Source organism: Polypterus senegalus, chromosome 1, assembly GCF_016835505.1.
Source record: "Polypterus senegalus isolate Bchr_013 chromosome 1, ASM1683550v1, whole genome shotgun sequence".
NCBI classification, from domain to species: Eukaryota; Metazoa; Chordata; class Cladistia; order Polypteriformes; family Polypteridae; genus Polypterus; species Polypterus senegalus.
Genome location: NC_053154.1, coordinates 314,531,392 through 314,544,747, shown reverse-complemented (window position 1 = coordinate 314,544,747; position 13,356 = coordinate 314,531,392). Strand labels below are relative to the sequence as shown.

The 13,356-nt window shown below is 41.8% G+C and overlaps 1 protein-coding gene across 3 annotated transcripts in view; it reads left to right on the top strand.

Moving 5' to 3' along the window:
* The window catches only part of abtb2b (ankyrin repeat and BTB (POZ) domain containing 2b), a 335,934-nt gene that overhangs the window by 245,123 nt on the left and 77,455 nt on the right, over positions 1-13,356 (top strand). For 2 of the 3 annotated variants that reach the window (XM_039736333.1, XM_039736315.1), the window contains exons 9-12: positions 2,409-2,544; positions 3,119-3,351; positions 6,917-7,095; positions 12,729-12,837. In XM_039736333.1, the coding sequence (XP_039592267.1) occupies positions 2,409-2,544; positions 3,119-3,351; positions 6,917-7,095; positions 12,729-12,837 (657 nt within the window). The remainder of the gene's footprint in view (positions 1-2,408; positions 2,545-3,118; positions 3,352-6,916; positions 7,096-12,728; positions 12,838-13,356) is intronic. The other variant, XM_039736323.1, reaches the window with a different exon arrangement.

The following is a 13,356-nucleotide window of genomic DNA, read 5'->3' as shown; positions in this document are numbered from 1 at the left end:
ATTTCTCTCTATTATATAAAAAACAATCCTGGGACGAGATGTGACTTTTTAGCCTGGGACGAGATGTGACATTTTTCAGAGAGATACTTTCACGTCCCGCGAGACGAGACTTTGTGCCAAGAGCTTTAAACATGGACCAGGACCGGAAATAAAAGACAAAGAGTAGATGACAAAGTAGAACGTCGTAAAGAAGTTTAAAAACGTTGGTGTGATGCACATGCAAGAGCAGATTAGAGATAATGAAAGTACTAAAATTGGAAAGTAATGATAATAAAGGCCGCATTAGCACAAACAAACGGAAATTATTACTCACTGAAATAACAGAACAGCGAAAAGAGATCGAATATATTGTTCGGATTTAAACTTTAAGTCGGAGACTTGTAGATCGTCTAATTCGTGTTGCCATCATGGAAAAGTGGTGTTTCTTCTCAATGACGAGGCGTATCTGCGAGAATTAAAAAATGTGTTGTTTGAACACTAGAACATTAGAACAATCTAGACGAGAACAGGCCATTCAGCCTAACAAAGCTCGCCAGTCCTATCCACTTATTTCCTCCAAGAAAACATCAAGTCGAGTTTTGAAAGTCCCTAACGTCTTACTGTCTACCACACTACTTGGTCGCTTATTCCAAGTGTCTATCGTTCTTTGTGTAAAGAAAAACTTCCTAATGTTTGTGCGAAATTTACCCTTAACAAGTTTCCAACTGTGTCCCCGTGTTCTTGATGAGCTCATTTTAAAATACAAGTCTCGATCCACTGGACTAATTCCCTTCATAATTTTAAACACTTCAATCAGGTCACCTCTTAATCTTCTTTTGCTTAAACTGTAAAGCCTCAGCTCTTTTAATTTTCCCTCATAATTCAACCCCTGTAGCCCTCAATCAGCCTAGTCGCTCTTCTCTGGACCTTTTCTAGTGCTGCTATGTCCTTTTTGTAGCCTGGAGACCAAAACCACACTCAGTACTCCAGATGAGGCCTCACCAGTGCATTATAAAGGTTGAGCAGAACCTCCTGTGACTTGCACTCCACACATCAAGGCGCTATATAACCTGACATTCTGTTAGCCTTCTTAATGGCTTCTGAACACTGTTTGGAAGTTGATAGCTTAGAGTCCACTATGACTCCTAAATCCTTCTCATAAGGAGGTTTGGTGAAAGTGAAATCCAGCGAGAGAAAATTTCAAGCCCCTCAAGACAAGACTTTATGCCTACATATCCACGCACACAATCCAATCGTTTCACATTTGTGTGAATGCTATTGTCAGAGACAGTTCATGTAGAGAGAAAGAAACGATATTCACTCACGGGCAGTTATACATTGCGTTGTCTCGATGTAATTCCAAACATGGAATCAAAATTGAATGAGATATCGATGAAAAGGTAAAAGTGAAAAGAGATTGAATATACGGACATAGGTGATATGATAGAAGTACGTAGATATTGTTTAGCTTTTTAAACTTTAAGACTTGTAGATCGTCTAATTCGTGTTGCCATCATGGAAAAGTGGTGTTTCTTCTCAATGAAGAGGTGTATCCGTGAGAATTAAAGATTTGATGTTTGGAGACAGTGAAATCCACCTATGAGTGCAGCAGAGACGTGGATGGCCGGGGGGTTGGAGAGCGAAGCGAGCAGGGGGCGAAGCCCACTAGTAACACACAATTTAGAATAATATAAAAGATATTTTTTCTTTCAACAGCACCTCTTCACAATCCTCCTTCCAATGACAAGACAATAATACACAAAATATACAATTCTTCCACTTTTCTACCTCCTCTGAGTGTTGCCCGCTGCCCCCCTGACTGTGACTCCCTGATGTGAGGCAGCGGACTCCTTTTAGATTGAATCTAGGAATGCTTCTGGTGTCACACTTTGTCCTCAACAAATAGAAAAAGGGCCACAGAAAAAGTAGGATGGTCCTCCCCTGACATTGCCCTCTGTTGATACCCAGGGACTTCAAGTCCCAAGCACCCCTGCAGGTGTCCTGACTGGGCTACCATACGAGGGCCATTGCCACCTGTTGTATGGGGGATGGAACAACTCCCGATGCTCGGTTTGTCCATTAAATCATACCGGCCAGGTACAAATTTATTTCCTCACCCTGCTGGACAATTTGCTTGCGTCATCGCATTGGCCTCCCATCCAGGTAATGAATCATCCTCCGATCCGGCTGGGATGCCCACTCTCCTCCTCAGTCACAAGACTACTCTGAACATTGAACATTTTGTGCCTGTCTGTTTTTCTAAGATCTAGCGATGTTATGTCAAAAGAAAGACCTCACCCAAGTTTCTACCCTCTATACAACTGTTGCCCGCTCTTGATTGCAATTACTTTCATACAAGGTTATATCTAATTTTTTGTTGAAAGCTTTAGAATTTAAACATTTAAGGTTCATATATCTGTTCCTCGCAGGTAACTATGAAGTGGTGAATCTTCTCCTATCTCGAGGGGCTGACCCTTTGCTGAAAATGCATGATGGCAGTGGCCTAACATCGTCTCTTTATGAAGAAATGAACTGTTTTAGTCACGCCGCAGCCCATGGACACAGGTAAACGGGTGTAATGGATGACTTTACTGGGAAGCATATACGGGTCTGCAGAGCTAATTGATGCAGGTAAAGGACTGCACTTTAATTGAAGTACATGTAAAAAAGACTTTTTTTTAAAATTGGTAATAGCTGGTTATTGTAAGAGGGGTGGCACAGTGGTGCAGTGGGTAGCGCTGCCGCCTCACAATTAGGAGACCCATCTGGGTTCCCTTCCTGGACCTCCCTGCGTGAAGTCTGCATGTTCTCCCCGTGTCTGTGTTGGGTTTCCTCCCACAGTCCAAAGACATGCAGGTTAGGTGCATTGGCGATCCTAAATTGTCCCTACTAGTGTGTGCTCGGTGTGTGTGTGTGTGCCCTGCAGTGGGCCGGCACCCTCCCCGGGGTTTGTTTCCTGCCTTGCGCCCTGTGCTGGCTGGGATTGGCTCCAGCAGACCCCCGTGACCCTGTAGTTAGGATATAGCGGGTTGGATAATGGATAGATATTAATCATAATGATAACAAACAGCACTGTTAATGTATAAAGTGCCCGGTGTGTATCTTTTCTTCCTCCAAAATACTGCTTACCTACCTACAGGAATGTGCTGAGGAAACTGTTAAGCCAGCCTCAGCAGTTAAAAGGAGATGTTTTATCCCTGGAGGAAATTCTGGCTGAAGGGGTGGAAGCCGAGCTGCTGGTCTGCCGGCCTGTTAGCCCCAGTGAAGGCCAGCTGAAGCTGTGCAAAGCCCGCATGAAGGCCCTGCAAGAAGCCACTTACTACAGCGCAGAACATGGCTATCTAGACGTCACTATGGAGCTTCGAGCTTTAGGTAGGGAACGTTTATTTATTTATTTATTTTTATTTTTTCTCCAGCCGTCTGGAGTTTTTTTGTTTTTTTCTATCCCCCCTGGCCATTCGACCTTACTCTTATTCGATGTTAATTAATGTTGATTTATTTTGTTTTTCTTATTGTGTCTTTTATTTTTCTGTTCTTTTATTATGTAAAGCACTTTGAGCTACTGTTTGTATGAAAATGTGCTATATACACTGTGTGCACAATTATTAGGCAAATTGTATTTTTGAGGATTAATTTTAATATGGAACAAACACAGTGCTATCAGTCAATCCAAAATGTTAATAAACCTGAAACCTGAATGTTTCACAACGGAAATGTGAGTGTGAACATCATCAGGGGAATACATATGTGCGCACAATTATTAGGCAACTATTAGTGTGCAGATTTATTATGCAACTAAAGGAAAAATGAAAATTTTCCCATCTCACTTGTTTCTTTTCATCTGTTATAGTGAGAATAATAAACAAACACCTCAAAAAACATTTGACATTTCAAAAAAAATCAATCAATCAATGACCAATATAGCCACCCTTCTTTCCAATAACAGTCCTAAGCCTTTCCATTCATGGAGTCTGTCAGTTTCTTGATCTGTTGACGATCAGCTTTTTGTGGAGCAGTGACTACAGCCTCCCAGACACTCTTCAGAGAGATGTATTGTTTTTCTCCCCCGTAAATCTAGCGTTTAAGAAGTGCCCACAAGTTCTCGATAGGGTTTAGGTCAGATGAGGAAGGGGGGCCATGTCATTATTCCTTCATCTTTAAGGCCTTTACTGGCTGGCCACGCAGTGGAGAACTTCGATGCAAGTGATGGAGCATTGGCCTGCATAAAAATCATGGTCTTTTTCCTGTATCACTGTTTGAAGAAAGTGTCTTCGAAAAACTGGCAGTAGGTTTGGGAGTTGATTTTGAGTTCATCTTCAATGCAAAAGGTCCAACTAGCTCATCTTTAAAAATACCAGCTCATACCAGTACCCCACCTCCACGTTGGAGTGGAGCTCTGTGCCATTACTGATCCACAGGTCCATCCATCTGGTCCATCAAGAGTCACTCTCATCTCATCGGTCCATAAAACCTTTGAAAAAAATCTGTCTTCAGATGTTTCTTGGCCCAGTTTTGACGTTTCAACATGTTTCTTGTTCAGTGGTGGTTGGGTTTCAGCCCTCCTTACCTTGGCCATGTCTTTGAGCACTGAACACCTTGTACTTCTGGGCACTCCAGGTAGGTTGCAGCTCTGGAATATGAAAGTACTGGAGGATAATGGGTTCCTGGTAGCTTCACGTTTGATTCTTCTCAAATCTTTGGCAGCTAATTTGCGTCTTTTGTTCTCAACACGTTTCTTGCGACCCTGTTGACTATTTGCAACAAAATGTTTGATGGTTCTGTGATCACACACCAATATCTTAGCAATTCCAAAAGTGCTGCATCCCTCTGAAAGACTTTTTACAATTTTTGACTTTTCAGAGTCAGTTAAATCTCTTTTTTGGCCCATTTTGCCTGAGGAAAACTAGCTGCCTAATAATTCTGCACACCTTGATATAGGGTGTTGATCTCCTTAGGCCACACCCTCCCTCATTACACAAATACACATCACCTGACGTGCTTAAATCCAATAAGCATTCAAGTTAATACAGCTTGGAGTTGGAATATACGCTTTAAAAATGATGATATGGTCAAAATACTCACTTGCCTAATAATTGTGCACACAGTGTAAATAAATGTTGTTGTTGTTGTTTCTGTTTATTGAGATCGTCTTGTAGAGCATCATTCATTAATATTACCGTTTAATGTCCAATTCTTTTGATATAATAAATTCTTCCTTGTTTTGGGTGAGAGCCATTTAGTGAGATTTTGATGAACATTTTTGTTCCCCGGTGCTGGATTAGGCAGACAGATTATCAGACTGATTGTCATTTGAATTTGTAGAAAGTCAAAGCGATACAGTGGAACCTTGGACTGCGAGCGTAGTTCGTTCCGGGAAACGTTCTCGCAATCCAAAGCACTCGTATATCAAAGCGAATTTCCCCATAAGAAATAATGGAAACTCAGATGATTCGTTACACAACCCAAACCTATTCATACAGAAATGATTATAAAGTAAAAATACATAAAACAAATGAAACTGCACTTTACCTTTGAAAAGAGTCGTGGCCGGTGCGAGGGAGACGAGAGAGGAGGATGAGGAGGAGGTTTATTGTGTTTAACGCCTTTCACTCTGACTAACGGAATCAATCCCCGCTATCTGTTGGCTCACTGGAATCTTCTTCTTTTTTTGCGACGTTAACAAGGAGCCTCTCCAATGACAGTTGCTTTTACCTGAAGTGACACTGCACTTAGACACACAATTTTAAAAATTCTTTACGCACTGTAAGGTTTCTAAACTCTTTTGGGATTCCACCCAACGGGACAACACGTGGCAGAGCGTCCCGAAGCAACCGCAGGCTCCCAGCGCTGTAGCAGTTCGCCGTAAAAGCGAATCCGAAAAGATTGTGGACATGCTATAAGCACCTGCCATTGATGGGTGATGCAAGGAACATGATAAATGCACAGGGCACAGTATTACTTGGCCACTAAGCCGGCCAAGACCCATGACTGCTGTGTCTGTGTATCGGAGAGCGGCAGATCCCGCTACAATAACCAACCGCGCTGTTCCTGTTTCAAGCTGAACAAAAGCTGGTGTTGCGACAGAACTGAGACTCAGCCTCGTGCTTTGGGGTGCAAGACATGGACTCGCACGTTACAACACACACTCCTGGTCACAGTGCTGTAGTGAACAGTATACGCTCGTACGGACGTTGCCTATATGAGTGAGGCACGCCGACTGAGACCGAGAATGGGAGACGATGACCCACAATCCCGCAGCGAGAGAGAGAGAGAAGAACCTTCGGCTCAGTTGTGATCACGTGACGCTCGGCGGACAAACCGTATACGTACTACTGGGATTGCAAGACCTCGCTCGTTTATCAAGTTAAAACTTATTAACTCGTCTTGCAAAACACTCGCAGTCCAAGGTTCCACTGTGTTTACAACATGTCCAGCTGATCAAAAAGTGTATTTTATTGTAATGCAACTTTAGTATTTGGAAAGTATAATTTTAGAGAAAAGCCAAGCAAAATGACCCCTTTTATCGGCTAACTAAAAAGATTACAATATGCAAACTTTTGAGGCAATTCAGGCCCCTTCTTCAGGCGAGATGTAAACATTAGATTATATAAGATAATTACATCTCCCCTGAAGAAGGGGCCTGAATTGCCTCAAAAGTTTGCATATTGTAATCTTTTTAGTTAGCCGATAAAAGGGGTCATTTTGCTTGGCTTTTCTCTACATTCATAATGGCTAACACGGTACACCACCCTAATACTACAGAAAATATAATTAAAACAGAAAGCTGCAAATTGTGCCTGTACATTTATGGCATATGTGCTTTCCCAAACCATTTAAATTTGAGTCCGCTTTTGCAAGATCATTTTAGCTACTGAAGGATAAACCTTCCTTCCTGTTGTCAGAGCTGCCGTTTTGATAGTCAGTTTTCCAACTCTAGGGGTGCCCTGGAAGCTGCACGTGTGGATCGAGTCACTGAGGACGTCCCATCAGCAGTCACAGACCTCTGTTACACTCAGTCTTCTGCGCGAGTTTGACACCATAAAGGAAGAAGATTACTGTGAAGAGCTGATCACTGAAGGCCTTCCCCTCATGTTCAACATAATGAGAAGTAGCAAGGTTTGCTGTTTCGCAGTTTTACAGTTTCATAAAATGTTCTTAGTTATTAGTGTTTAAAGAATACTGCTAAAACCTGAACGTATTGCCCTTTGTCTCCATTTGCTCCATTAAAAGATATGTTATGCAGTGGTGTGAAAAACTATTTGCCCCCTTCCTGATTTCTTATTCTTTTGCATGTTTGTCACACAAAATGTTTCTGATCATCAAACACATTTAACCATTAGTCAAATATAACACAAGTAAACACAAAATGCAGTTTTTAAATGATGGTTTTTATTATTTAGGGAGAAAAAAAATCCAAACCTACATGGCCCTGTGTGAAAAGTAATTGCCCCTTGTTAAAAAATCACCTAACTGTGGTGTATCACACCTGAGTTCAATTTCCATAGCCACCCCAGGCCTGATTACTGCCACACCTGTTTCAATCAAGAAATCACTTCAATAGGAGCTGCCTGACACAGAGAAGTAGACCAAAAGCACCTCAAAAGCTAGACATCATGCCAAGATCCAAAGAAATTCAGGAACAAATGAGAACAGAAGTAATTGAGATCTATCAGTCTGGTAAAGGTTATAAAGCCATTTCTAAAGCTTTGGGACTCCAGCGAACCACAGTGAGAGCCATTATCCACAAATGGCAAAAACATGGAACAGTGGTGAACCTTCCCAGGAGTGGCCGGCCGACCAAAATTACCCCAAGAGCGCAGAGACGACTCATCCGAGAGGTCACAAAGACCCCAGGACAACGTCTAAAGAACTGCAGGCCTCACTTGCCTCAATTAAGGTCAGTGTTCACGACTCCACCATAAGAAAGAGACTGGGCAAAAACGGCCTGCATGGCAGATTTCCAAGATGCAAACCACTGTTAAGAAAAAAGAACATTGGGGCTCGTCTCAATTTTGCTAAGAAACATCTCAATGATTGCCAAGACTTTTGGGAAAATACCTTGTGGACTGATGAGACAAAAGTTGAACTTTTGGAAGGCAAATGTCCCGTTACATCTGGCGTAAAAGGAACACAGCATTTCAGAAAAGAACATCATACCAACAGTAAAATATGGAGGTGGTAGTGTGATGGTCTGGGGTTGTTTTGCTGCTTCAGGACCTGGAAGGCTTGCTGTGATAGATGGAACCATGAATTCTACTGTCTACCAAAAATCCTGAAGGAGAATGTCCGGCCATCTGTTCGTCAACTCAAGCTGAAGCGATCTTGGGTGCTGCAACAGGACAATGACCCAAAACACACCAGCAAATCCACCTCTGAATGGCTGAAGAAAAACAAAATGAAGACTTTGGAGTGGCCTAGTCAAAGTCCTGACCTGAATCCAATTGAGATGCTATGGCATGACCTTAAAAAGGCGGTTCATGCTAGAAAACCCTCAAATAAAGCTGAATTACAACAATTCTGCAAAGATGAGTGGGCAAAATTCCTCCAGAGCTGTAAAAGACTCATTGCAAGTTATCGCAAACGCTTGATTGCAGTTATTGCTGCTAAGGGTGGCCCAACCAGTTATTAGGTTCAGGGGGCAATTACTTTTTCACACAGGGCCATGTAGGTTTGGATTTTTTTTCCTCCCTAAATAATAAAAATCATCATTTAAAAACTGCATTTTGTGTTTACTTGTGTTATATTTGACTAATGGTTAAATGTGTTTAATGATCAGAAACATTTTGTGTGACAAACATGCAAAAGAAGAAGAAATCAGGAAGGGGGCAAATAGTTTTTCACACCACTGTATGTCCTTATAGTGTGGAAACTTGTTTTCCATTGTATTCACCAAATTCACTATGCCCAAAAATATGTTGGGGGGGCAATGAGAAGGCAAGACGAGTTCTAAAATATTTGTGTGCCAATCAGGCCCACCCTGTTTAATTTCAAACCAAAACTGACAAGAACGTAACAGGTGGGCGACGGCACATGCAGACAGCTCAGCTTCAGTCTGCAGCCATTCCTGACAGTTCGCCTGTCAGGTCCAAATGAGATGCCAGCTTCTGGGGACGTCTCCCTTTTATATCAGCCAGATGATGGAGGGGACGTGGCTTCTCTGGCTCCATTGCCCTCAGGGGACAGGTTTCTCATCACTGTGCGGTAGAATGGGGACAAGACTGTTGGTGGCAGAACCTCGTCTTGTCCTGAGGTGGTACCACATGTCTTAGGAGAGCCTAATGATGCACATGTGAGGCAATGTGTGAGTGATTGTTATGCAGTAACTCTGTGTTCACCTTCTTCTGTTCCATTCATGAGTGCAAATGTATGAAATAATAAGATAAAGGTAGAGGATGAGCACTTTTATCTGCTTTGTCTGTAAGTTGCATTTCACACTGACACACTCTGATTGACATTAGAACTGGGCAGCTGTGCCAGTTTTGATTGAGTTTAATTTGAAGGGGGTGGAGTCAGAGGATCAATGATGTCACTAGTCTGTTTGTTTTTTTTTTTTTGCCAGTTTCATCTGCATTGTTTATCACCGCGACTTCTTCAGACGTGTTATTTGAAAAGAATACTTTTCATTAATTAAATATAGAAAATTGTGACTGTTACCCTTTAAAATTATAGGGAGTTGTTGCTCGTGTTAAAGTCCTCCTTGAGATTTTAGATATTAATGTTGAATTCTCTGATATTGTTTTTTTTTTTTTTTCAAAAGCAAATGTGTCACTTCACAAATAAATATTTATTCAACAGATAAAGCTTAACAAGGTAATACCGTGATGATGCAAATAATTAAGCAGTACATGCAGTGGTGTGAAAAACTATTTGCCCCCTTCCTGATTTCTTATTCTTTTGCATGTTTGTCACACAAAATGTTTCTGATCATCAAACACATTTAACCATTAGTCAAATATAACACAAGTAAAAACAAAATGCAGTTTTTAAATGATGGTTTTTATTATTTAGGGAGAATAAAAAAATCCAAACCTACATGGCCCTGTGTAAAAAAGTAATTGCCCCCTGAACCTAATAACTGGTTGGGCCACCCTTAGCAGCAATAACTGCAATCAAGCGTTTGCGATAACTTGCAATGAGTCTTTTACAGCTCTGGAGGAATTTTGGCCCACTCATCTTTGCAGAATTGTTGTAATTCAGCTTTATTTGAGGGTTTTCTAGCATGAACCACCTATTTAAGGTCATGCCATAGCATCTCAATTGGATTCAGGTCAGGACTTTGACTAGGCCACTCCAAAGTCTTCATTTTGTTTTTCTTCAGCCATTCAGAGGTGGATTTGCTGGTGTGTTTTGGGTCATTGTCCTGTTGCAGCACCCAAGATCGCTTCAGCTTGAGTTGACGAACAGATGGCGGACATTCTCCTTCAGGATTTTTGGTAGACAGTAGAATTCATGGTTCCATTTATCACAGCAAGCCTTCCAGGTCCTGAAGCAGCAAAACAACCCCAGACCATCACACTACCACCACCATATTTTACTGTTGGTATGATGTTCTTTTCTGAAATGCTGTGTTCCTTTTACGCCAGATGTAACGGGACATTTGCCTTCCAAAAAGTTCAACTTTTGTCTCTTCAGTCCACAAGGTATTTTCCCAAAAGTCTTGGCAATCATTGAGATGTTTCTTAGCAAAATTGAGACGAGCCCTAATGTTCTTTTTCTTAACAGTGGTTTGCGTCTTGGAAATCTGCCATGCAGGCCGTTTTGCCCAGTCTCTTTCTTATGGTGGAGTCGTGAACACTGACCCTAATTGAGGCAAGTGAGGCCTGCAGTTCTTTAGACGTTGTCCTGGGGTCTTTTGTGACCTCTCGGATGAGTCGTCTCTGTGCTCTTGGGGTAATTTTGGTCGGCCGGCCACTCCTGGGAAGGTTCACCACTGTTCCATGTTTTTGCCATTTGTGGATAATGGCTCTCACTGTGGTTCGCTGGAGTCCCAAAGCTTTAGAAATGGCTTTATAACCTTTACCAGACTGATAGATCTCAATGACTTCTGTTTTCATTTGTTCCTGAATTTCTTTGGATCTTGGCATGATGTCTAGCTTTTCAGGTGCTTTTGGTCTACTTCTCTGTGTCAGGCAGCTCCTATTGAAGTGATTTCTTGATTGAAACAGGTGTGGCAGTAATCAGGCCTGGGGGGCTACGGAAATTGAACTCAGGTGTGATACACCACAGTTAGGTGATTTTTGAACAAGGGGCAATTACTTTTCACACAGGGCCATGTAGGTTTGGATTTTTTCTCCCTAAATAATAAAACCATCATTTAAAAACTGCATTTTGTGTTTACTTGTGTTATATTTGACTAATGGTTAAATGTGTTTGATGATCAGAAACATTTTGTGTGACAAACATGCAAAAGAATAAGAAATCAGGAAGGGGGCAAATAGTTTTTCACACCACTGTATAGTTATGCAAAAAAAAGAAAATATTTTAAAACAACAACCTCCATTAAAGTCGGTCGGTCGGTCAGTCAGTCATTTTCTAAACCCGTTTATTCCTGAACAGTGTCGCAGAGATCTGCTGGAGTCTAACCCAGCTAGCATAGGGCACAAGACAAGAACAAACCCTGGACAGGGTGCCAGTCCATCATAGGGTGAACACACACACTTTAGTATTGCCAGTCCACCTAACCCTCATGTCTTTGGACTATGGGAGGAAACCCACGCAGACACAGGGAGAACATGCAAACTCCACGCTGGCAGAACCCGGAGTGCAAACCCTGATCTCTTTACAGTGAGGCAGCAGCGCTACCACTGTGCCACCATGCCACCCACATTATGAAAGTGTTGAAAATTATTAGCAGTGTAAGTATGGTGGATTCTATCTATTAACTCTTTCAGGTCTGATGTTGACTTTTGTCGAAATTCAGGGGTAAAGGACGGTAATCGGCTGTAAACTGCAACAAAATTCGCCCTTACTTCTTAGTTTGGCTCTCTTTGCTTAAAGGAAAGTTACGAAGCTTTGTTGATTTGACCTCATGAGTAGTGAAGAGCAAACATCCTCTGAAATGGCATCAACATCTGGCGAGACCAAAGTGAATATGCGAAGCAAAATACTCCATGGACGTGTTACGTATTATTACCGAATCGCACTCTGACTTTTCAGACTCCGAGTTTGATCAGGAGATGAATATTGAAAACAAAAGTGAGGTACCAGCATCAGCCTGTTGGCTCCCAGCTGGTCGTGGTGTTGGACATGTTCGTTTAGCTGATATGCTTACAGCAGCATTCGCCTAGAAGGACCACAAATTATAATGACAAGAAATACAAACCATATTGTGTCACACTGTGACTGCCACCGTAGCCCACCTGCTGTGCAAAAACAGAGAGGTAGTCGACCTGCCATGCATTCCTGCTGGCCATCGAGTTGCCCCTGTGCAGTCACTGCTGCCAGAGATGCCGAACAGGCGCCAACAGCAGCCACAGCACGTAGCGACAGACGTTTCGTGTTGATTTATGTGTGAAACCAATGCATTGTGTGCTTTTCAGAAAACAGAGTTTTTTGGAAAAAATATTCAGCCCTCAAAGAGTTAAGATAACTTTTTGAGCAAGACAATGGGGGTACAAGACACTTAATATCAACAGAAATTTATTTGCCATACCGAGTGGCTCATCCTGTGCCTAACCAGTTATAAAGATTTTTAAATGTCTTTATTATAGCTATAATCAATAATCATTTTTTCCTTGTTTGTATTTAAGCAGAATGATGAAATTAACAAGCAGTTGGCCTCCATCTTTTGCCATTGTTATGGCAATAGTCCTCTACCCACAATTCCTGAAATCAAGAAGACACTTCCAGCCCAGCTAGGTACTGTATTTATGCTTTTTCATATTATCAAAATATAAAGTCTGGGCAGTTGCCTTATTTCTTAAATACACCATGCTGCATTAAGTGAGTTGTGTTCTAAATTAGCATTTTTGTAATAGTAAAACAAAACTTTAATTCAGATTTGTAGCAGTATTAAATACTAAAACCAAGACTGTGTTTCTGATATGGATGTGAGTAACACAGGAGCACCAAAAGGAACAGGCTGTCTGCCTTGCTCTTCACTCTGTACACCTCAGACTATTCATATGAGAGCAGGTCTTGTTACTTGCAGAAATTCTCAGGTGATTCTGCACTTATGAGGATGTATTGATAAGGGGGACGAGACAAAAAGGAGAGGAGTAAAGGGGAGAACTTGGTGCAAAGAGAACATCTTAACATCAAAAAACAAGGAACGACTTATTGACTTTGCCTCACCAAAGAGCCTCTCTGTCCGGTCACAATTCAGGGAGTGGATGTAGAGGTGGTCCACCCCTACAAGTACCTGGGGGATTCACATTA